Here is a 24,720-nt window from a genome sequence, read left to right as displayed (position 1 = left end):
AAAGCGCTTAAGTTGTAAATAAACAATAGTTGATATGAAAGAATATATAAACAATTATATACAAGCTAGTATAACAAGGAAGAAAAAAGAACTAAGGCTATAGTAGACCAACCATTTAACATTACAATTAATGCCAACAGAGCATATGAACAAGAGTATAACTAATCATATAAGTAAATGATTACAACAAGAGACAAAATTACTTTACAAATAAAAACAGACCTTCTGTACACCATCAAAATAATTATATTTGTATTATAATTAATTATTTAATTAAAACTGTATCAATTAATACCTGGATGTTCCTGGCATGAACATAGTATTCTGAAGACTGTTTCCCGGGTTTCGGCACCATGAAAAATAGTCAAAAAGGGGGAAGATGGACATAAACGCAATTTAAATTAAAGGCTGGAATAGTGGGGGATGCCACCAGTCTTCAGAACACTTTTGAATAGATAATAATTTAACATTTTATTGACAATTAATAAAGACAAATACACACAAGGTGGTGAGTTGGTCTGTTGACTTTGAAGCGGTAACATCTTTTACGTGAGCTCTGTATTTTTCATAGTTTTTTTTTGAGAAATTTGGATTGTGTTTTACATCTTCTTGTGCAGCTTTGTGTTGTCTGTCTAATGGGGTTAAAATTTTGGTGTAATTGTAATTGTACAATGAGTAACATTAAAAAAACTTTTCAAATTTTAATGATAAATTTATAAAAATTTCTATCATATATCTTTTACTGTCGATAGTGGGGGCAACTATAGTGAATCTTATTTATTTACAACTACAGTTGTTCAATAAGTGGGGATTACAGTGTATCTCTTTCAGCCCCGCCCACTACTTCACTTTGTGAGCTGTTCCTGAACTAGACACACTCCATGAAGAATAAGTTTAATTTATTTTATTAAAATTTATTAAAAAGAATATACTGAATTTCTCAGTCTGCAGCAAAATTAATTTTTTTTTTTTAACAAAAAAATTAAATAAAAAAAAAAAGAAATGAAAAAATAAAAGAATAAAAATAAAGAGAGAGAAAAAAAAATTAAAATAAAAAAGTAAAAATTAAAAAAGAAAAAAATAATAATGGATGACAAAACTGTTAAATTGCTGTTTGAAAAATTAGAAGAAATGAAAAATGACGTAAAGGGTTTAGAAAGTAAAATAAATCAGTATCAATCACGGTTGGAGTTGTTTGTGAAGGAAATAGAAACGATCGAAATGAACTGTTCTACTATGTCTGACAAAATAAAACGACTAAAACTCGACATAAACGATTACCAGAAGATAAAACGTGAAAAAAATTTAATATTGTATAACGTTCCAATGGCTGAAAATGAAGATATGCAAATTTTGGAAACAAATGTTTTGGATATATTAAAAAATGCTATTAAAGTGGAGGTAAATTTAAATGAAATTGATCGAATTGTGAGACTTGGGAGTAATTCTAACAGGCCTATTTTAATAAAATTCATTGCTCACCGTGAAAGGATAGAGGTCTTAAAGTCAGCGAAAAATTTGAAAGGAAGTAACTTTGGATTGTCACGACTATTCTTATGAAATAAGGCAGACGAGAAAACAGCTCATAAGTTATATGAAGCGAGCGCAAGCCCAACAATGTACCACCTCACTGCGATATGATAAGCTTCTAATTAATGGAGATTTATACACGCTAAAACAGCTGCAGGATTTGGAAGAATAAGAAATCCTTTCAACTGGAACGGGCACTACGTCTGAAGCAGATGACTCCGAAAGAGAGAGTGCTCCATGGCGAGGGGGAGGCACCTAAGCAGTTTAAGAAAAGGAAAGCGGAACAGAACGTCTAGCAATTAGAGCGAGCGGAAGGATCAGCAGTGGTAAGCGACTCTTGTCTGAAGGTAAATACTTTGGTTCCAACTAATTCTAAAAAAAATTATAACTTTGCATACAAAGGTAGCCAATTAAGCATAGTTGCATATAATATTGCGGGTTTAGCAAATAAAATATATGATCGTAATTTTGTTAATTACATTAAACTATTTGATGTATTTTTATTATTTGAGACTTATGTGGAAGATGATTTTGGAAAATTTAACAATATTTTTTGTGATTATATTTTGCACAGGATACCAGCTCAAAGGCAAGCTAAGTTTGGGAGGACTAGTGGGGGCTGTCTTTATGGAATTAAATTGAATAAAAATAATTTAAAAAAAATTTGCTTTATAAATCTCTCTGGCCAAAGTTTAATAAAAATATCTCTTGGAAAAACAGTAATGTATGTACTTCCGATTTATTTAAATTGTAATCACTGGGCAGAAGATTTTTCTAAACTTCATAATTTTATGGAAGAAAGGTCTATTTAAAATTTATGTTAATTGGCGATTTTAACAGTAGGGTTGGGGAACTGCAAATACTTTCAAGTAGACTGTATTTAGAACAAAAATTTGTGATCAATAGGAAAAGAAGTTCTAAAGATTTGACTGTTAATAGTAATGGAAGAGACCTAGAGGAATTTTTCTGTAATTTTAATTTTATTATTATGAATGGAAGAGTAAAAGGTGACCAGCAAGGTGAGCATACTTTTATAGGAGCTAGAGGCAGTTCAGTGATTGATCTCTGTGCCATTTCTTTTGAATTACTGCCTTTCATTGAGGAATTTAAAGTCGGGAACTGCATTTTTTCTGATCATATGCTAATAGTTGTTACTTTGCGAGATAAAATTATTGTTCCAGTAAACTCTACTTTACCACTTTTACCTAAATTATTGTGGGATTTTCAGAATAAAGGAAAATATCAAAATAACCTTGAAAACAAAATTGAAACAATTTGGAATTTAGAATTGCCCATAGAAAGACAAATAGAGTATGTAATACAAAATATAAATGATGTAGCTAATAAACCTCATTTTAATAATAATTTTAAGCGCCATAAAAAACAAAAATGGTTTGTCTCTGATTGTGTTCGTTCTCGCAAAAAGTCTTTTCGTCTATTAAAAAAATGTAGAAAGACTAATTTAAAGGAAGACAGAGAAGCATACATAAAATCTAATAGTGAATACAAACTTATCTGTAAAAATAAAAAGTTATCTTACTTTCTTAACATTACTTCTCAGTTGAAAAACATAAAAGACTCTAAATTGTTCTGGGAGCTGGTGCGAAATTTTAAAAAATCCGTATTTGTTTTTGGAAGTAACATCGATGTAAACAATTGAGTGAATCATTTTGAGACTTTGGGTCACGTATGCTGAACCGTTAGTGTTTGATGATTATTTAGATAAGCAATTCACATTAGAAGAATTAAGACTTGTTTTTGGTAAATCAAAAAACAATAAGGCTCCTGGAATTGACCGGGAGCCCTTATGAATTCTATAAAAATGCTCCGGATAAATTTTTGCTTTATATTTTAAAAATGTATAATAGTATATATGAAACCGGAAATGCCCCAAATTGTTTCAAGTAGTCTATAATTTTTCCATTGCACAAGAAAGGGGATGTTAATCTCCCAGAAAACTATAGAGGAATTTCCTTTGAAAACACAAAGGTAATAACTGGACTATTACACAGGATATCCATCTGGATTGCCGATTGTAATATACTTAGAGAATTCCAAGCAGGATTTCGTAAGGAATATTCTACAATAGATAACTTATATAATTTAATATCATTAATAAAAATGAAATTAAGCATTAAAAGAGGTAAGATATACGCCTTTTTCGTGGATTTGTCCGCTGCTTTTGACCGAATAGATCGATATGCTCTTTTATATAAATTGTATCAACAAGGGCTTTCTACAAAGTGCGTTCGAGCTATTAAAGATTTACACACTGATACTGATTGCTCTGTATGGTGTAAAGAAGGTATTACGCAAGCATTTAGAACAAACAGGCGTTAAGTAGGGATGCCTTTTAAGCCCATTGTTGTTTTCTTTATTCATCAATGATCTAGAGGAGGCTATTGAGTGCGGAGGTATCAGGGTGGGCGATGCGAAAATAAAATTGTTGGCGTATGCGGACGATCTGGTCCTTTTGGCAACCGATCCCAAAAGTTTACAAATTATGATTAACGCGTTCTTCGAGTATTGCAATGCTAGGAATCTGAAAATTAACCTAACAAAGTCACAAATATTAGTTTTTCGAAATGGGGGAAGGCCCTCGAAAAATGAGAAATGGAAATTAGGTAGCGAACTAATACAGGTTACTAATAGGTACAAATACTTGGGAATAATACTAACACCTACACTCTCGTTTAAACCCCACCTTCATGATAAACTTCATAAATCAAAAATAGCACTAAAATTCAATGTGGAATTATTTTATGAAAAATCGAGATATACCATTTTCTGCTAAGAGAAATGTATTTAATACAGTTTCTAGGACAGTAATGTGCTATGGTGCACAGGTGTGGGGAGGAAATATGTTTGAAGAGGCGGAGAAGTTGCAAAGATTCTTTTTAAAAAAATGTTTTAATCTTCCACGGTTCACCCCGACATATCTGCTGTATCTAGAAACAAACTCGACACATCTCCTCATCTACACGCTCAGATTGCACTTAAATTGCATAATTAAAATTACACAACTTCCTGCTAATAGATACCCTCTCTTAATGACAAAAGAATTAATAGCAAAAAAACTATTTTGGTATTCTGATTTAGAAAAACTCATAAATAAATTTAATATAACTGCGGATATTTCTTTTGAGAATATGAGTAATTGGAAATCTGAATTTGATAAAATACGTAACCGTTTGGAAACAATATTTCATGCAGAATTCATTGAAAGGGCACAGAGATCAATTTCAAACATGATGTACAGAGAGCTGAACTTTGAGCATAAGTGTATTAGCTATGTGTACGACAATAACATGAGCGATAGTGTTTGGATCATGAAGGCCAGAAGTGGCCTGTTGAATTTAAACTTTAAAATCTATCAACATAGCGAACACAGCTCACTCTGTGACTTATGTAACTTGTCTCAAACGGAAGACTCTTTCCACTCATAGCTGTATGTCCCAGATTGAAAGAAATAAGATTAAAATGTTTAAAACAGGAGATATTGCAGAAAGATGTGTTAATAAAACACTTAAATGGAGAGTACGGCTGGAATTCAATTGTCAATTCCTGTAAGATTGCCTCAACATTACGTCAAAATGTAAACTCTAGTGCGTAGATAAAATTTGAGATGATTATTTTTCTGTATTACTATTATTTATTTTAGTTATTTATTTATTTTTATTTCTTTTTTCTCATTTATCTTTTATTAATTAATTAAATTATTTTTTGCTTTATTTTGGTTTTATTTTTTGCATAAGCATACAAGTTTTCAATTTATTTTGCTTTTGCTTATTTGGAGAATTTTTTCTTTTATTTTCCCGTTTGTATTGTTTTTATGTAAATTTTCCATATCATTTTTTTTTTGTATTTTGTACTTTTTATTTGGTTTTTGTATTTTATTTCGATGGCCAGGAGGCAGTCTTGAATAAAGACTATTATTATTATTACAAACAAGGTAACAATGATTACAATAATGATTTGTACAGGGCAATATACAAAGGGAGAAAAGATTAATACTTGTTAAGGTGCTTGACACGCACTAAACACAATAAAATAATCAAATGTACAAGACGATATACAAACGGGGAGAAACAACTTGGATAATTGAACAAAAGGGAAGAATAATTACAATAATTATTTGTTCAAGACAATATACAAATGGAAAAATGACTTTATACCTATTAAAGTGCTTGACGCGCACTAAACACAATAAAATAATCAAATGTATAAGACGATATTCAAATGGGGAGAAACAACTTGTACAATTACAAAAGGGAAGAATGATTACAATAATTACATACTTGTATAAATCTCTATACCTATAGTCCAACAGTTTGAGATGATTAGTTAGTGAATTAAGACACAGTTTTCCAAGAGGCTTTAAATGAATCTCTATATGTAGATAGTCCAACAGTTTAAATGTATAATTAATCAGAGCACTGAGACACAGTTTTTTAGCATAAAACTTGTGAACTGAAACACAGTTTTTAATAAAACTTCTCACAACGCAAACGGATGACGCTAACATGGCCGACACACCAGACGCTTGGCTTCACATCCATACCAGCACATCCCCCTCTCACTGTGTGCTCACCCAATTGCGCCAACTGACGCAGGGCACCCTCTGGGAAAAAACAAGTCTGGGGGGCCGCCACTATTGGGGAACCAAACAAAGTAAGTTAGCTAATATCTACTTGGTACTATTGAAAGTAAGGGCTGTTATTCAAATTACCTGTCTTGGTTTGGAATTAATTAAAACTGTCCGGCAGGACAGTTGTGTAAGGGTTGATCGTCAAAAACTGCATAAAAAAGGGTAAAGTTGAAAAAATATTATATTATTTAGGTTTGCCTATTTAAAAACTGATTGTAATTAATTATGAATGAAACTAATTTTTGTTATAAATCCAATTGTAAAAGTGATTTAGGTGGTTTAAGTGATTTATTTAAATTTAAAAGTGATTTTGAATGCATACCTTATGTCGTTTCATGAATATATTTGTATGTCAATTACTGGTCCCATCCCATGTCAAACACTGGGTCCACTGAAAATTCGGTATGTCAATTACTGGGTCATTGACATACTTCCAAAAAAAATCATTTTTGGTTGACATAAAGATCGAATATTAATAAAATAAATTACATCCTACTGGAGCGGTACAATTTTACAACCTACACCTGGAGCCAAAATAACGGAAGTTATTCTATCTTAAACTCGAATTTTTTCTTAAGCAGTCAATTACTGGTCCCTTCACCCTACATGTCAACAATTTATTGATGAAATAATTGTCTACATTTCAATATATGATTATCAGCATCCTCACGAATCATCGTTCGATATGCATAATAATTCATAGCACGGACCTTTTTGTTAATGTCCTCATTTGTTGTAGGATTTCTCATATTAATATTAAAATTATATCCTCTCCTTGCCAAAATAGAATGGGATATTGTAATGCATCATATGAACGATGCGTTTCTGATCCTTGCTGGACGTCACCATTTCTACGATCAAGAATTATATCGCGAGTATTGAATTCTTCACCAACTATTACAATTGTCACTTCATCGATCGTTGGTGCGTTGAATTGCCTTTGATGTTGACCAATAGGTGTTCTATCTGCCTTTATTATTACTTAGTAATCGTCAGATGGCATTTGTTCAATGGCGGTTTTAAATAATTTAATTAATTCATTATGTTGTACAAACAAATTTTGTAATTCAGCGACAATCTCTCGTTTAGTCCTCCTATTCAGTTGACACCGTCTGTTGATTTGTTCGTCAGTATTGAGAAAGACTTTTTAAAATGGGCTATTTGCCTCTTTTCCTTTTTTATTTTTCTTTAATAAACAATTCTATATACATATAAAAAATTATATCCTTCCTATTTACAAAAATTATGTAGCTGTTCAATTATGCAGCAAAGTGAAGTTGGGGTTCCAACATGTGCCTCCGCCCTAATTGAAGAGCTACGTTGCAAATCTCACTGGCCGCCTGATGACCCTCGATGGTCTAGTTGACCGCTGCTCTCTTCCTTCCTCGTTGGCGGTGGAAGGCCCCGGAGGTTTTGGTGCATCCTGTTGGTTCTCCTCCAGTAGGTAGGCTGGCTTGAGTCGGTCCAACGAAACTCTATCTTCCCTGCCGGGTAGCTGCACTGTAGCCGTTTTGTCATCCCGACTCCGCACTAGGTACGGTCCTGAATAAGGTGGTGTCAGTGACCGCTTGTGAACCTCTTCTCGTAAGAATACATGTGTGCACTTTTCCAGGTCCGGGCTGACAAAACATTTCGTTTGCGTTGGACTGATGGTTCGTGCCCATTCCTGCCGTAACAGTTGTAAACTGGCGTCTGTGGGTTCTCGAGTTCGAGGAGGCATGAATATTTCTCCGGGCAAACGTAGTGGCTGTCCCAACACTGCCTCTGCTGCGCTTACCCCGGTGGTTCTCCTTAAAGCCGACCTTAGTCCTAGCAGGACCGTAGGCAAGGTCTTTGTCCATTTGCTGGCCTCTTCTAGCCTCGTCCGAAGTGCGCTCTTCAGGGAACGGTGCCATCTTTCTACCATTCCATTGCTTTGTGGATGGTAAGCCGTTGTTCTGAGATGCGTGATCCCTAGAAGTTGCGCTAGCTGGTTGAACAGCGTCGACTCGAATTGCCTTCCTCTATCAGTTGTTAGGCGGACTGGTACTCCATATCGAGCTATCCAGTGGCGGTAGAAGGCCTCTGCCACAGCGGTAGCGGTGATGCTAGTCAGAGGTATCGCTTCCGGCCACCCGGTCGCTCGGTCGACCATTGTCAGGAGATATTCTTTCCCGTCTGATGGTGGGAGTGGTCCGACTAAGTCTAGGTGAACGTGTTCAAATTTCTTGGACGGCATGAAGGTCCCAAACGATGTCGAGGTGTGTCGGTTGACCTTGGCCCGTTGACAGGGTACGCAGTGTTTTGCCCAATGGGCTACGTCCCTTTCCATGTTTGGCCAGAAGAATCTAGCGGTTACCAGCTTCCTCGATGCTCTGATCCCTGGATGGCTAAGGTTGTGCAGATGCTCGTAGATTGGCTTCCATAATTCACCTGGTACGTATGGCCTGGGTGTTCCCATTGTGGTCTCGCAGAAAAGACTGTACTCGGCCCCAGGTACTGGAACTAGCTGGAGGCGAAGAGTCTCCCTTTTCTCTTGGGTATCGATTTCTTCGTCCCGTTTCTGAGCTTCAGCTAGGTTCTGAAAGTTGTTCAGTACAGTTACCTCCGCAATCCTCGATAAAGCATCAGCCACGGTGTTGTCCTCTCCCCGCTGGTAGCGTATATCCGTGGAGAATTGAGAGATGCCGTAATCTCCTGGAACTCAAGGTCTTATTGCTCTGTAGCATTGCGTAGGTTAGTGGCTTGTGGTCGGTGTATATTAGGATATGCCTGCCCTCAATCATGGGTCTGAAGTAGCGTATTGCCTCATACACTGCCAGAAGTTCTTGGTCGTAGGTGCTGTAGTTTTGGTGCGCCTTGTTGAACGCTTTAGAGAAGAAACCTAGCGGCTGTAGTGTGTCCTCTTCCTGTTGCTGTAGCACTGCTCCCATGCCGATGTTGCTGGCGTCACAAGCTACTGATAGCTGAGAGTCCGGTGAAGGATGTGCTATGCATGTTGCATTCGCAAGGTCCTCCTTGGTCTTCTCGTAGGCCGCTTCTGCTTCCCTCGACCACACTATAGGCGTCTTATCCCTGCGTTTAGCGTGGTGGAGATATTTGTTGAGCTCTCTCTGGGTGGTGGCTGCGTTGGGAAGGCACTTCCTGTAGAAGTTTACCATCCCAAGAAATCTCCTTAGATCATAGATGGTGGCTGGTTTTGGTAGTTCCCGAATAGCTTTCACCTTCTCCTGGAGTGGGCAGATCCCTTCTGGTGACACGGTGTACCCCTAGAAGCTGACTGTCGGTTGTCCCAGTACACATTTATCAGTCCTTAGCGTCAGCCCTCGCTCACTCAGCCGCTGGAACACTACTTTTAGGTGGGCTTCGTGTTCTCGCTCATCCTTGGACGCAATGAGTATATCGTCTACGTAGACGAACACGAATGGTAGATCCTTAAAAGTGTGGTCCATGTATCGCTGAAAGGTCTGGGCTGCGTTTCTTAGACCGAACGTCATCTTGACGAACTCGAAGAGGCCAAACGGTGTGATTATAGCCGTCTTCGGAATGTCTTCTTCCGCCACTGGTATATGATGGTACGCCTTGTTTATATCCAGAGCCGAGTAAATCTTAGTGCCGTATAACTGAATCGTGAAGTCGTGCAAGTTAGGCACATTGTATCGGTCTGGCACGGTCTTGCTATTCAGCAGGCGGTAGTCACCGCAAGGTCGCAATGTTCCATCCTTCTTCTCAACCACATGCAGTGGGCTGGCCCATGGGCTCTTGGATGGCCGACAGATACCGTCGTTCATCATTTGCTGGAACTCCTCCTTGACAGCTTGATACTTGCCTGGCGGCAATCTTCGCGCCCTGCTGCATACGGGAGGCCCTGTAGTTTCAATGTGATGAAATATCCCGTTGTTTTGTCGTACCTTACGTGAGCCAACCTTCGTTAAGGTAGGGAACTGTAGCAGCAACTCCCTAAATGGTACGTGCGGTGGTACGGTAGATAGCTCTAGTAGCTCCACGACTTCAATGGACCCTATAGTTGCGAGTCCTGTGGTCCGGTCTATTAGACAGCGCTGGGCCAAATCCACCACCAGATTGCTTCCGGCGAGAAAGTCTGCCCCAAGTATGTGCTGCGTGACGTTGGCCACGATGAAATCCCACACGAACAGTCGTCGTAAGCCAAGATCCAAGCTCTTCCTTTGCTCTCCATAAGTTGGGATTGGAGTGCCGTTAGCCGCATACAGGCTGAATCCTGAGTCTCGTTCCCTGGCTTTGTTACAGTTGGGGATGATGTATATCGCCGCGCCAGTGTCCACCAGGTATCTTGTCCCTGTTTTTATGTCAGTTACGAAGAGACGGCGGAATTTATTAGCGGTAGCGGCTTCCGCCTTCCCGTCTACCGCGTCCCATTTGTTGACGGTTGGCTGGTGGTCCTCCATTTGCAAGGTTTCTTGCACTTTGTGGCCTTCTCCCCGAACTTGTGGTGGTAGTAGCAATACCCATCCTTGGGAGCTCCTTGGTCACGGTTACGGGTCCTACTTCTTCCACGGTTGCTGCGCTGAATGGTAGTGGCCAATGAAGAAAATTGCTCGTGCAAATCTTGCAGTTGCTTCTCCAGTCGAGCAAGTCTGTCGCCGTCAGTATCTCTCACAGCGTGAACTGAGGTGTTGGAGTCTACCTCCATTACCTTGTCTGCCACAGTGGCCAACTTGTCTAGGTCGTCCTGTTCAATAGCGCCTAGAATCCCTCTCACTCTCTGCGGTAGTGCTCGCAGCCAAACGGTACGTAAGACGCCGTCCGACATCGCTGTACCCGCTTGGTTTTGCATTTCTCGCAACAGCTGTGAAGGAGTCATGTCGCCAAGCTGTGTTTGTTCCAGAAGCCTTAATATCCTTCTCTCCTGGCTTTGACTGTAGATAGCGATGAGTTTTCCTTCGTTGACGTGTAAGGCTCTGGACCAGGTGACTGCACTGAGCCGGCTATTTGTGTAAGCACCTGATATGGTAGCTGACCAACCAGGGCTTGAAATCGTCCAGCCTCGCTCTTGATCTTGTAGGCCCCAAATAGAGCTTCGATTTGTAGAAACCATAATGCTGGATTTTCCTCCCAGAACTGGGGTAACTTCACGAGGCTTACAGCCTCTGTGTCCGGTGCAGGCACGAGCGGTGCGTCCCTCGCTTCAGTCATCACGTCGGGGTCACCAATTGTTGTATACTAAATCTGCTAAGGGATGAAGTCCAGTATACAAACTCTTCTTCTCACCGCTCGCAGGTACAAGTGACTGGATGGCCCTGAAAAGGACCGTTCCCAAAAAATACGTCGGCGCTTGACTCGCCTATTGCGCTCCCCAACGGGGTAGCCGTACAGTTGGGTGGACCTGAAAAGGGCCGTTCACACTGTTGGTTGAAGTGACTGCGCCGCTCCGGGAATGGCTTGCTCCCAGCGCGAGGCCACAGCAAAAGTGATGTGAGAGGCCCTGAAAAGGGCCGTTCGCTAATACCAGTCAACCGGCTTTGGGAGCCCCGGCAGTGTGGCCAGCACCCCGATAAACCCCGGTACCAATTGGCCTGGTCCTCGCTCGTATCTCACACTGTGGCAGCGGTGGTGATTCGGCTTGCCTTCGTAGCTGGTGAACTGGGCGACTCGTGTGCTGCACTTCCTTCTTTCTTCTTTCTTCAAAATACAGGGGTTAAGTGATCGATTTTTGTTCTGGTCCGGACAGTGAGGTCCTTTGGCCGGTACAGAGATCCAGGTTTTGAGAGCAAGGTCCAGTCAGCAATCTTCCAGCTAAGGTAGCTATTGTGGATGTCTTCCAGTTGAAAAATTTTCTTAGACTGATGCAGACACGGCCGATTCTGCCCTTTTTATAGCGAAGTCGACCGTGCCGCGCCCTGGCGTCGCGACTGCGTCGCTATCTCTGTACCGTCCAAAGAACCACATTGCCATTCCAGAGTCTTGAGAAAGACTTTTTAAAATGGGCTATTTGCCTCTTTTCCTTTTTTATTTTTCTTTAATAAACAATTCTATATACATATAAAAAAATTATATCCTTCCTATTTACAAAAATTATGTAGCTGTTCAATTATGCAGCAAAGTGAAGTTGGGGTTCCAACAGCAACAATCGAAATTTCCCTCTTCGTCAGTTAGATTTACATCTATAGTTGGAGGTTTCCATCCTGCAATCTCCAACGTTTCCACCTTGTCTCTGGTAAAAGATACATAACCTTTAAGAGTGGTGGTAATTCCAGGGTTACGGACATGGTCAATCAAAACTCCATTCAACTGATATTTGATTTCATCAAAGAGAAACAAGAAGGCATTTCTCACTAATTTAACATCTTGATCAGCTTCTTTTTTCACCTGCCCTTGAATGTAGAGAAAACTCTTTGAAGGAACGGTGAATATGTCCTGTTGTTGAATGGAGATGATGATCTCGTCAGAATTGTTCATTGAACTATTAATGGGCATATGATTATGCCATTGGTAGTCGGTGATGCGATCGTCGAAAACTACTTCATCATTCACGTTTAATATCTCTTCCATTGCGCCGCCGCCGCTTTACCACCAATCCTATTCTCTGTAGAAATTTGATATTTGCTGGTGTTAACCTCGTCCTGCAGGTAGCAGTACTGTATGGTTTACTCCTAACGCTACCGCTTTTTATACTTTTTCTCCTTTGGTAATCAAAGCCCATTCTGTTTTAAATGTAAACGTAATGGTAATCACTTCTTTACGAAAATCCACTATATTGTTATCTTGATCCGTGAGAGTTAGCGTAATATTGTCAATTCTCTCTCCAGTGACTGGGAAATAAATGACCGGACTGGGCTCTTGTACTAGCTTATAACCTGGAGGAAGTGTAGGTGAAAATTCATATATTGTATGTCCAGGTTCTCCATTTCTATAGGAACCTATGGCCAAATTACAATTCACTGCCACCGTATTTACATTATGTATTCTCACTAGTTCATCAGACTGATGAACCACCATCTTCTCCAACACTCTATGTTTAGTGAATCCGAGTAGCGGACCAATGGAATGTTCCTTGTTGAAATGGATCGGTTGCGAGCATATTAGTTCAACCTTTAACGTGTTCACATTACCTCTGATTTTGATAAATTCTGGAGATTTAATGTTTCTCTTTAGGTAGTCCGCAATAGCGTCAATCTCGTACGCACCAGTAGGAATTTCAATCACTCTACCATCATCATCCCCATAATGAAATTTATTGTTTACATCTTGAATTATATTCGGTATAGAGCTGTAGGACTGTAGGCTGAGGAGACCGATGCTGTAACCTTCTGATTATAGATCAATGGGAGGAAATATGTCATTACTAAGCACACTGGATGTACCAGTCAGCGTGAAGGTGAACGACATGACTAACCTCTCTACACCAGATTAGGCATTATTATAGAGAAAGTTTAAACATAAATGTCCACAATAAGGCGTATTCCACTCCTGATACCTCTGACGATTGTAGGTAATTTTACAGTTTTTGAAATAGCGTAAAAGCTCTAATGGAGGTCTCAGATTTCCAAATGGATCAAAATAGGTGATTTCATTACCTTTTTTACTATAAGCAACCCAATGAGTACCGCTGTTTCTAATTGAATCTAAATTCACAATGGCGCATTCATCCGCTTTAATATACTTCGGTAGGGTGTCGCGCATATATACACCTCTAAAATGAGGAATGTCTTTGGCAAATTTTAACAAATCTGTATTTGTGAGTGCTCTGTCAGGAGGAGGAAGTAGTCATTCTGCTTTCTTGACTAAACCATAACCAATTTTATAGGGTTTGAGAAAAAATCCACTGCCAACATGCTGCTCTTCCATTTTTCTATTATGTCTTCTCATTTCCTCCAAACGATCTCTCGCCTCTTGAGTATTCTTGACTGCTTCATCTATTGCCGCAGCGCCTCCAGCTAAACTTCCTAGCGCAGAAAGTCCTGCAAATAAAGGCACTAAAAATGGTAGAATACCACCGGTTCTAGGCACTGGTAACACTCTTGGAATTTTCCTTATTTTAGTTTTATTTTTAATGTAACGTTTAGCCTTTCTCAGCGCTTTCTTTGAACCATTACTAATGGACAATAGCGGTGAAGTTATACGAGCTGCATTTATCACATCTTTAACGGAATCACCTTTACGACGTTTCCCACCAGCACCACCACCCAATTTCACTTTAGCTTTCATAACGTTTGTAACAGCCCAGGCTGCTGCTTTCTCGCCCAAAGATGCGTCACTAGCAATCGTTCTTTGCCAAGCCTTTTCCGCAAGTATACGATCAGCCGTATGTCTTACCTCTAGATCCTTATTTTCAGAATACGCAATATCTGTTCTCTGCAAGCTTCGTCTAAAGGATTGATTCCTCTATCACCTCGTGATAATCTCTTTTTAAGTTTAGTTCCGGGACCACAATAATTATAACCGGGAATGTGTGCTTCAAATGGTAGTTTGTCAATCACTGAGTTTATAAGTCCTCTCCCGACGGTTTTCTTTATCATTATGATTAGAGTGTTTGCTACGTGAGCATTTATATATATGTAGAGCTAGTCATGCGTCTAGAGAAACAAAGTGTACGATTACCAATTTATAATCTGATGTTGAGAACTTGGCCAGTCGTCATGGTGTCCTCTTGCCGAATAGTGTAAGAGCATTGATCTGTGGAACATCTGGTTCGGGTAAAACCAACCTAATCACCTGCTTAATTCTACATCCAAATGGATTGAAATTTGAAAATATTTACGTATGTAGCAGATCGTTACATCAGGAAAAGTATTTATACTTGGAAGAGGTTTGTAAACGGGTGCCGGAAGTGGGGTTTTCCACAGTAAACGATACTAACCAGGTGCCCACGCCTGAAGAGGCTAAAACAAACTCCATTATTATTTTCGATGACATTGCTATGGATCAGCAGGATGTTATTAGACAGTATTTCAGTATGAGTCGGAACAGATCCATTGATTGTTTCTACTTGACACAGAGTTATGCTCGAATACCAAAACATCTTATACGCGATAATGCCAATTTTATTATGCTATTCAAACAGGATGATTTAAATTTGAGACATGTCTATAGCGATCATATAAGTTCGCCGGATATTTCCTTTGAAAAATTCAAACAAATATGTCACGCCTGTTGGGATGAGCCTCACGGGTTTGTAGCCATTGATAAGACAAGAGATGTAAACAAGGGGAGATTTCGGAAAGGATTAGATACATTTATCTATATATAGAGTGTTACGTATTTCTATAATTAGGGGAATTATAATGCAGCGAAACACGTAACGAGGTGAGAGACTTACAAATTTGGTCGCTTGGGGCACTGGTGTACCATGCTAGCCTAACACAGGGTACCAGTGTTCTCCTACTCTCTCACCTACCTAAGTGGCAGGGCCCCAGTCGTGGTAACCAGTTTATAACCTCAAGTACTTCTGCTTCCTCTTCTTGACCTCGTGTGCAACCAAACCAGACCACATTTTTTATTCTAAGTGAACACGCCATCAATCCAGTTATATCTGGTGAATCATCTTTCGGAGCTGGGTCTGCAGTGATCAGAGAAGTCACCACTCTAACTAGAGCTACATCAGGCGGATGCTCGTGACTTATATTAACCTCTTTTGCGTTGAGCGTAAGACAACTTTCCTTTCTTTCCTCTCCTTTGTATCTTTGCTCGACGCCTTGCAGGATGTTAATGTAGGTCGGCCGAAGCCATTTAATCGAGTGTGGTAATCGTCCTGAAGGTAATTTTTTTTCCTCTCATATTATTTCCTCTAGTTTCATTTCACTACCTTCAGTATCAGCTCAAAGTTTTCTTTTGTTACTAATCATCTATTCAATTCAAGTTAAGTGACTCGTCACTGCCAGCTCCAAACCTACAGTCAGGAGAGAACAATTTCTAACTAAACGAGGTGTACGGACCGGTGCTAACTTCTAGGCAAGTATACGCCTCGTAACTATTTTTATCGCTCTCCTAGTGCTCTTATATAGGTATTTTTGTGTCAACAGTTGTGCAGCTTTGCTGCTGGTCCTCCGGCGGATGCGAGAGCATCCCTCTTCAGCGACCCGTGGACAGCCCTGGAAGGGATTGCCTGCCCTTCAGGCAATCAGAGGAATTCCCAGGGCGTACCCACTAGTCAGTGTACGTTTTCGGGCTCGGACGTGAGGCGGACGAACTGGGGAGGTGCTTGTTCGACAATAAACTTATTATTTTGATCAGGTGCTTTTTCTGTTTTGTTGCCCCATCTTTATATCTACAGCAAGACCTGCCTATGGCTCCGTACGGAGTTCCTGCAGTGATCTAATTATACCCGGAAACCATCTAGTGGTGCCGGATGAGCTCTACCGAGCACGCAAATACGTAACACTGCAACTACCAGAGGGATTTTTTGCTTCTTTTTGGCCCTTTGGGTTACTTCACTTTTGAGTAAACGCACCTACTGCAACTATCAGAGGCAATTTTTGCTTCTTGTTGGCCCTTTTTGTTACTTTACTTGTAAGTAATCATACCTATTGCATTTATTAGAAAATTTTCTTCTTATTCTTGGCCCATTTGATCTTCTGTGGTTTCGTTATTTCTTTAAGTAACCATACCACATACTGCCACTATAATAATCACTCATTAATTGATTTTTTGATTTTTAGTATTACTGTTGGCTTAACCACTTGTAGGATTCCTTCAAGTAAGTGACTTCACACAATTCTTGTTACTGGTCTGTACTTTTAAATCTTATTTGTGTATATATGTTATTTATATTTGCACATTAGGTGCATTATTTAGGTGTAACTTTTTCATCTTCATGCATGTTTAGAGAAAACCTTGTGTCAGCCATCAGCAAAGCCAACATGGCTACCGGTAGTGTCTTTGATATTCTTAGCAAAGGAAAATCTAAGTCTTGGAGTTCGAGAATATACCTGTTTAAGTCAATAATTGGTAACAGCCTTTTGTATGCGTCTCCAGTCTGGGCATTGAAGTATTTAAATGAAACTGACGCGGTTCAATTACGGTTTTTTAAGAGACTATTATGTCTTCCAAGAAATACCGCTAATCACTTGCTTAGGCTTGAAACTGGAGAATTGCATGTGAGTTTTTCTGTTTTAAAACAAGCTTTTAATTGGATCTCAAAAATAGAAACTATGGAGGAACATAGGTTGCCAAAAGTCTGTTTCAATCAGTTAATTAACTATGACCAAAACAGTAACAATAAGAAAAACTGTTTGAAATACAATTGGTTTTCTCAAATTAAAAGTATTATTTCAAAAACATGTATCGATCATTTAGGCAATCTGGCGGATCTTCTACGTACTAGTGACAACTTTAAAAATATTTTAAATTTAATTAAATTTTCCTTAGTAACAGCTGATCTGAACCGTTTGTACAAATCAAGCTTTTCCCAGCAGTTATACTCAATCCATACTCTTAAAGATTTTCTTACGTGTCAAACATATCTCGAACTAAATGTACCTCTGAAATTTATTAAATTTTTTGCAGAATTTAGGCTATGTAATAATTATTTTATGAAATTTAATATTAATAATATAATTTACAAAATAGACCCTACAAAAACATGTATGTTATGTAATCTGAATGAAAAGGAAGATCTTACACACATTCTATTAAATTGCACTTTGTACACTTATATGAGAGATGTAATAAATGTTAACAGTAGTGACTCACCTCATCAAATTATAGTTAACTTCAAAAACAATTATTCTAAAGCTAATATTTTTAATTTATACAAATACTTCTCTGCCATTCTAAAAGTCCGCTCTTCTTCTATTTTAAACGATTAAAATAGAAAAAAAAATTACTTTATACTTTCTATGAACTATTTTCTTTATTTGATGGAAAAAAAATTATTTACAATAAGTATTTTTTATTTTTTGTGTGATTATGTATTGTACTCATGTCAGCAATCAACTCACTTGTAACAAGCTATATGCTTAAATACAATAAAGTTTATCTATCTATCTATATTTGCACATTAATATAAAACAACTATTGCTATTACTTGGTTGTCAGTTAAGGTATTTTAACATTCTCATATACTTGTGTTTTGGCGACTCGCCCTTCTTAATTATTTTCATTGGAGTTATTTACCATTAGTCGTGCTCATATCTTGGTCCCATTTAACCTACATCTTCTATATATCTGATATTTGGGTTTTCGTTATATTGGCTATATTACTTCAACATGGCTCATCCTGTTAAACTTTCAGGTGTTGCTTTTGAAAGACTTTGCCGCTCGGCCTTGCGCCGCCTTAACAAGCTTCAGAGCGAGGTAAATGATGCTGCCCGAACCGGTACTGCTACTAACGTAACCTATCAGCGCTTGCGGACTTCACTTACAGAGGGCTACACGCAGAAACTGACAGACTTAGACCTCTATAAACACTCTTCTGAAAGGGTGCCTGACCTGAGTGAGGAACGATTGGAAGAAGGGTTAAACTCTATAGATGATTTGTATGGTAACATATGTTTACAATTAGATAACTTGATTGCCTCTTCTGAGCCCTTAGCCTCTTCCACTATACTAGGTTCGGCTTCTGCTGGGCCGATATCAGCGTCTTCTTTAAATGCTTTTACGGCCGGGTTTCCAACTCAGTCAGTTCCAAAATTCTCAGGCAACCAAGCTGACTGGTCCAACTTCTTTTCGCGATTTTCCTCAATCGTAGATTCCAGTGAAGCCTTATCTGCATTACAAAAGTTTCAGTATCTTATAGATTCTCTAACCCCGGAAGCACAGCGACGTATTTCTCATCTAGAATTCAGAGCTGAGCAGTATCCTGTAGCGCTGGCATTGCTTAGGAATCGCTACGAAAATCCTAGGCGCATGGCTTACAATCATGCAACAGCCCTACTTAAGCTTCCTCAGCTTAACTCTAAGTCGATAGATAGCTACCAACATTTCCTAGATGATTTGTCATTACATTATCAGGCTTTAGTAGCAATGCCAGAAGTGGATGAACATTCAGCTATAGTCATGACACTACTTACATCCAAGTTAGATTCAGCAACTGCTATGAAGTTTGAAGCCCACCATCGAGCTTCTAATTCTGCTACTGCTCTTCCAAAGCCTACAGAGCTTCTTAAATTTTTGCATGACCAGCTACAGATCAAGCAAGCTGTAGAACCAGCTGTGCACACTCCAGATACTTCTATGGGACCCACTACTCGTGTCAAGAAGGTTGCCTATGCCACTACAACACGCACATCACAACAGAGTTGTCACCTTTGTCACTCTGTTGAACACAAACTGCAAGCTTGTCCCGCTTTCACTCAAAAAAACCCTAAGCAGCGTTTCGAGTGGGTAAAATCCAAAGTATGCGTTAATTGCTTAGGCAAGCATAAAAATCGCTGCTCTTCTTCCTTCACATGTCGAGTCTGCCATAAACAACATCACACCTTGCTGCATTTTAGGCTACCTAACAATAATACTGTAGCCAAAACCAAGACTTCCGTGCCTACCTCTCCGGCTCCCTCCTTAGCAACCTCACCACCGACACCTCAGTCTGATAACAGGGCATCTCCGATTTCAGTTCCAATAGCGGCTGCATCCCCTGCTAACAATACTGTGTTGCTAGCAACTGCCCTGGTAACCTTAAGAACTCCAAATGGGGCGTATCGAGTAGTAAGGGCTTTAATTGATACCGCTGCCGGAGGCTCATTTATATCAGAACATTGTGCGCATCTATTGAATTGCACACGGTCTAAGGCACAGATAACTGTTCAAGGGGTAGGTCCTACTTCGGCCAATGCAAAGGGAACATGTACCCTTTCAATTGCTAGTGTAAGTAACTATACAATTGCTGAGGCTCATCCGTTTATTATATTACCTAAACTTACACAGCCTACTCCTCAAACTTACATCTCCCCTGAGTTGCGTCAACGCACCAGGAATCTAATTCTGGCCGATCCCACCTTCGATACTCCATCAAAGATTGACTGTATATTGGGCGCCGAGTTGTTTTCTCGGATTTTCACTTGTGAACCACCTGTTCCTACAGGCCCAAATTTACCAGTAGCCATCCCATCATTGTTCGGCTATATCATTATGGGCTCCGCCCCAACACTTCAATCATGCTCCGAATCTAGTTCAACTTCAGCTGTCGACTATGACAATAAGGTACCTGCCTTTCATGCAGTGCCATCTAATGAGCTCCATGCCTTGATGGAGCAATTCTGGGTTACCGAAGAGCCACCTGCTGCACCTTCTCGTGTACCCCCTGAAGCTGAACAGTGCGAACAATATTTTCGCACATCTACTATAAGGCAACAATCGGGGCAATACCAAGTAAGACTGCCTTTCATTAAGGCAGATACTTCATCTCTACGGGGCTCTCACAGCCAAGCCTATACTCGTTTTCTCGCTTTAGAGAGACGTTTTACTCGAGATCCCGAATTTAAACAACTTTATGTTGATTTTATGAGCGATTATCTTAAGCAGGGACACATGGTTGAGACTTCCTCAACTCCCACATACTACATTCCGCATCATGGGATTTTTAAGAAGCGAGGAGACACCTCAAAAATTAGAGTGGTCTTTGATGCCAGCGCCAAACCTGCTGGGGGCACTTCACTAAATGAATTATTATATCCGGGCCCCAAACTCCAACCGCTACTTTCAGATATCATCACGCTCTTTCGTAGATTTCCTTATGTGTTTTCATGTGACATTATGCAAATGTTTCGACAAATTAAGGTCCATCCAGATGACTGGTGCTATCAAGCCGTTTTATGGCGCGATAATCCTGGTCAGCTCTTGAAAACATATCTTCTTACTACAGTTACCTACGGAACCAGGTCGGCTCCGTATCTCGCATTGAGAACTCTAGCCCAGTTGGCAGAGGATGAGTCTGCAGGGTTCCCTGAGGCATCTGAAGCTCTCACCACCAGCGTTTTTGTCGATGACATCTGCGTTGGCGCGTATACTCTCCCAGAAGCTACTGCCTTGCGTGATGAGGTTATTGCCTTGTTGGCCACTGGCGGATTTACCCTCCGCAAGTGGGTATCCAACCACCCATTTATTTTAGATGGGCTTCCATCCGACCATTGCATAACCACTGTATCGGAAGTATCATCTCCCATAGCTCTTCTTGGGACGCACTGGGATCCTAAACAAGATACATTGAGTATATCGGCGGAATTTAAGTCTCGCCCTGCTGCGGTATTCACCAAACGCCGAATTTTATCTACTATTGCTCAAATTTTCGACCCATGTGGTTGGTTGTCTCCTTTTACGATGACAGCTAAGTGCTTTATCCAGCGCTTATGGGGTTTACCCTTGGATTGGGATACCCCTTTCGATTCTGACCTTGTTGAGGAATGGTCTGTTATCTTTTCCTCTTTTAGCTTAATTTCTAGCTGCTTCATAAATCGGCCTTTGCCACATACGTCTGCAAGGGACCCTATAGCCCTTCATGGGTTTTGTGACGCATCCAAAAGGGGCTACGCAGCCGTATTGTATCTGTGCGCATCTGCCTCGACTGGCCCGCCAGTTCTGCTGGTATCTAAAACTAGAGTGGCTCCGCTTAAGACCCAGTCCATTCCGCGACTGGAGCTCTGCGGCGCTCATTTGTTGGCCTTACTGACCCACCATTATTATACGTTATTGTCACGTTCGCTTCACATATGCGACCTACATTTGTGGACAGACTCTCAAATTGTCTTACGGTGGATATCCATTGAGCCGCACAAGTTAAAGACCTTTGCTGCTAATCGGGTTGCCCAAATCTCAGAATGGGTACCCATGGCCACTTGGCATCACGTTACTTCAGGTCAAAATCCTGCCGACTTGGCCTCCAGAGGCACTACTATGTCTCTGTTATCCTCTAGTTCACTATGGTGGCATGGCCCTGAGTGGCTTCCTTTTCCTTCTAACTGGCCTTCTGAAACCCCTAATGCTTCGTTTACTCCGGAAGAATTAGAAGTCTTCACCTGCTAAGCCGTTGTGCTCAGCTGTGCCGGCGCCTATTAATTTATTTGCCGCTATGTCTTCTTGGCCTACACTTCTTAAGGTGGTTAAGATTATCTTAACCTGGCGCTACAAAGCCAGTCCTATGTTTATTTCCTACCAGGTTGTGGTTGACCGTATTTGTCTATATATCCAACGCCAATCTTTTGGTCCCGAATTACGGGCCTTACAAAACGGAACTCAGGTACCCGTCAGTCTTAGACGGTTGACACCCTTTTTAGACCCCAGTGGGCTAATGAGAGTTGGAGGCCGCTTGGCTCTTTCCACTGTAGTTCAGCAGCGGCATCCGATCCTGCTACCCAAAGCACATCCTTTGGTTGCTCTTCTTATCCGCTATTATCATATAGCACATCTTCATGCTGGACTCAATCAGGTTCTGTTTCACTTGTCCCAGCGTTTTTGGATTATATCTGCAAGACAAGCCATTCGAACTTGTATCTTTAAATGTGTTACATGTTTCAGAAGTAGACCTTCACATGTACCCCCCCTTATGGGGCAGTTACCAGCGGCTAGAGTCAACCCTTCGCCGCCCTTCTATCATACTGGTATGGATTTCGCAGGCCCATTTACCGTTCGAAGTTCGCATTTACGAAAGGCTCCGCTCCTTAAGGTTTATCTTTGTTTATTTGTGTGTTTTGCCACCAAAGCAGTTCACCTAGAGCTCGCAACGAGCTTAAGCACCCCAGAGTTTATCAATGTCCTTAATAAGTTAATAGCTAGACGAGGTTGCCCTGCCAAGTTGTATTCAGATTGTGGTACTAATTTTGTGGGCGCATCAGTTCTCTTGCGAAAGGCCTTACAAGCCTTCCTGCAACTGTTAAAAACCTCCCCACAGATTGAGGAGTTCTGTAATCTACGAGGTATTACCTTCAATTTCAACCCGCCTGCAGCACCCCATCAGGGCGGATTGTGGGAACGGGTAGTTCGGTCCACGAAATTCCATCTAAACCGTGTTCTTAAACAACAAATTCCCACCTTTGTCGTTCTTCAGACCTTGGTGATTCGTATTGAAGGAATCTTAAATTCTCGCCCGATTACTCCTATGTCTAGCGATCCCTCAGATTATAGTGCACTAACGCCTGGACATTTTTTAATAGGTCGGCCACTATTGGCTTCTCCTGAATCCGACCTAAGCCTGCTGCAATTCTCTCCACCTTCTTATCGGTTGCTTCAATCTACCATTCAGTCATTCTGGAATCGTTGGAGACGTGATTATCTCCCATTACTACACCCGAAACAAAAGTGGACTGTCAATCAGCCCAATTTGAAGGTTGGTGACTTGGTGCTTTTAGATGAACCTAACACTCCTATCTCAACATGGCCGCTAGCACGGATCCTAGAGGTGTACGAGGGCTCAGATGGGGTGGTCAGACAAGTTAAGCTTCGAACTTCACGTAGCAGTTTTGTTAGACCAGTAACAAAACTATACAAACTACCTATACATTGAGTAATTCAGCGGGCCTTTTCTCTCTGGGTGGTCTTGCTCCACCTCCTTTCCATTTATTATTATTATACTAACCTCTCAACGCCTCTCTGATGACGGAGACGTGCAGGGGAGCGTGTAATTCTCTTCTCTCCTTCGAACTTACTCTTCTTCTTCTCACCCTGCACTGAGTTTACGAGAGGCGGGGTCTGCATAAAAATATTCTCTCCTTACTCGAGTTATTTATTCATTACTATATCTCCCTTCCACTTCTCTGGTTGTTTTGTTTGGAGTTGGATATTTTCAATGTTTTTATGGAGCCTTGCTCGCTCCTTTGTCTTTGCGCGCTTGCGCTCTTAGCTAAAGAGCAGTTGCTCTTATTGTTTAGTGTTACCGTGGCTTATATCCACGTTTCTTCGAGCCCAATGGCTCTTTCTGGGGCTTTACCTTTCGGCATTTCCTGCCCCCCCCCAGTGTTACGTATTTCTATAATTAGGGGAATTATAATGCAGCGAAACACGTAACGAGGTGAGAGACTTACAAATTTGGTCGCTTGGGGCACTGGTGTACCATGCTAGCCTAACACAGGGTACCAGTGTTCTCCTACTCTCTCACCTACCTAAGTGGCAGGGCCCCAGTCGTGGTAACCAGTTTATAACCTCAAGTACTTCTGCTTCCTCTTCTGGACCTCGTGTGCAACCAAACCAGACCACATTTTTTATTCTAAGTGAACACGCCATCAATCCAGTTATATCTGGTGAATCATCTTTCGGAGCTGGGTCTGCAGTGATCAGAGAAGTCACCACTCTAACTAGAGCTACATCAGGCGGATGCTCGTGACTTATATTAACCTCTTCTGCGTTGAGCGTAAGACAACTTTCCTTTCTTTCCTCTCCTTTGTATCTTTGCTCGACGCCTTGCAGGATGTTAATGTAGGTCGGCCGAAGCCATTTAATCGAGTGTGGCAATCGTCCTGAAGGTAATTTTTTTTCCTCTCATATTATTTCCTCTAGTTTCATTTCACTACCTTCAGTATCAGCTCAAAGTTTTCTTTTGTTACTAAACATCTATTCAATTCAAGTTAAGTGACTCGTCACTGCCAGCTCCAAACCTACAGTCAGGAGAGAACAATTTCTAACTAAACGAGGTGTACGGACCGGTGCTAACTTCTAGG

General features: G+C 40.5%; 2 protein-coding genes across 2 annotated transcripts; one reads left to right on the top strand and one right to left on the bottom strand.

Annotated features, from left to right (window-relative positions):
- Nucleotides 1-11,730: 11,730 nt before the first annotated feature.
- Nucleotides 11,731-12,716, bottom strand: LOC141452012 (uncharacterized). Its single transcript, XM_074123834.1, has 2 exons — nt 12,299-12,716; nt 11,731-11,814 (listed from the first exon to the last, which is right to left on the bottom strand). Exons 1-2 carry the CDS (start codon nt 12,686-12,688, stop codon nt 11,731-11,733), a joined length of 474 nt encoding a protein of 157 aa, XP_073979935.1. The 5' UTR covers nt 12,689-12,716.
- A 2,851-nt stretch (nt 12,717-15,567) lies between these two features.
- LOC141452034 (uncharacterized) lies at nt 15,568-23,102 on the top strand. Its single transcript, XM_074123855.1, has 2 exons — nt 15,568-16,912; nt 18,134-23,102. Exon 2 carries the CDS (start codon nt 18,344-18,346, stop codon nt 22,091-22,093), a length of 3,750 nt encoding a protein of 1,249 aa, XP_073979956.1. The 5' UTR covers nt 15,568-16,912; nt 18,134-18,343; the 3' UTR covers nt 22,094-23,102.
- Nucleotides 23,103-24,720: the final 1,618 nt, after the last annotated feature.

Source organism: Rhodnius prolixus, unplaced genomic scaffold (assembly GCF_049639745.1).
Source record: "Rhodnius prolixus isolate KJV_2025 unplaced genomic scaffold, Rpr scaffold_26, whole genome shotgun sequence".
In the NCBI taxonomy this organism is placed as follows: domain Eukaryota; kingdom Metazoa; phylum Arthropoda; class Insecta; order Hemiptera; family Reduviidae; genus Rhodnius; species Rhodnius prolixus.
The sequence above is the reverse complement of the archived record's forward strand: the minus strand, read 5'-3'. Positions and strand labels throughout refer to the sequence as shown.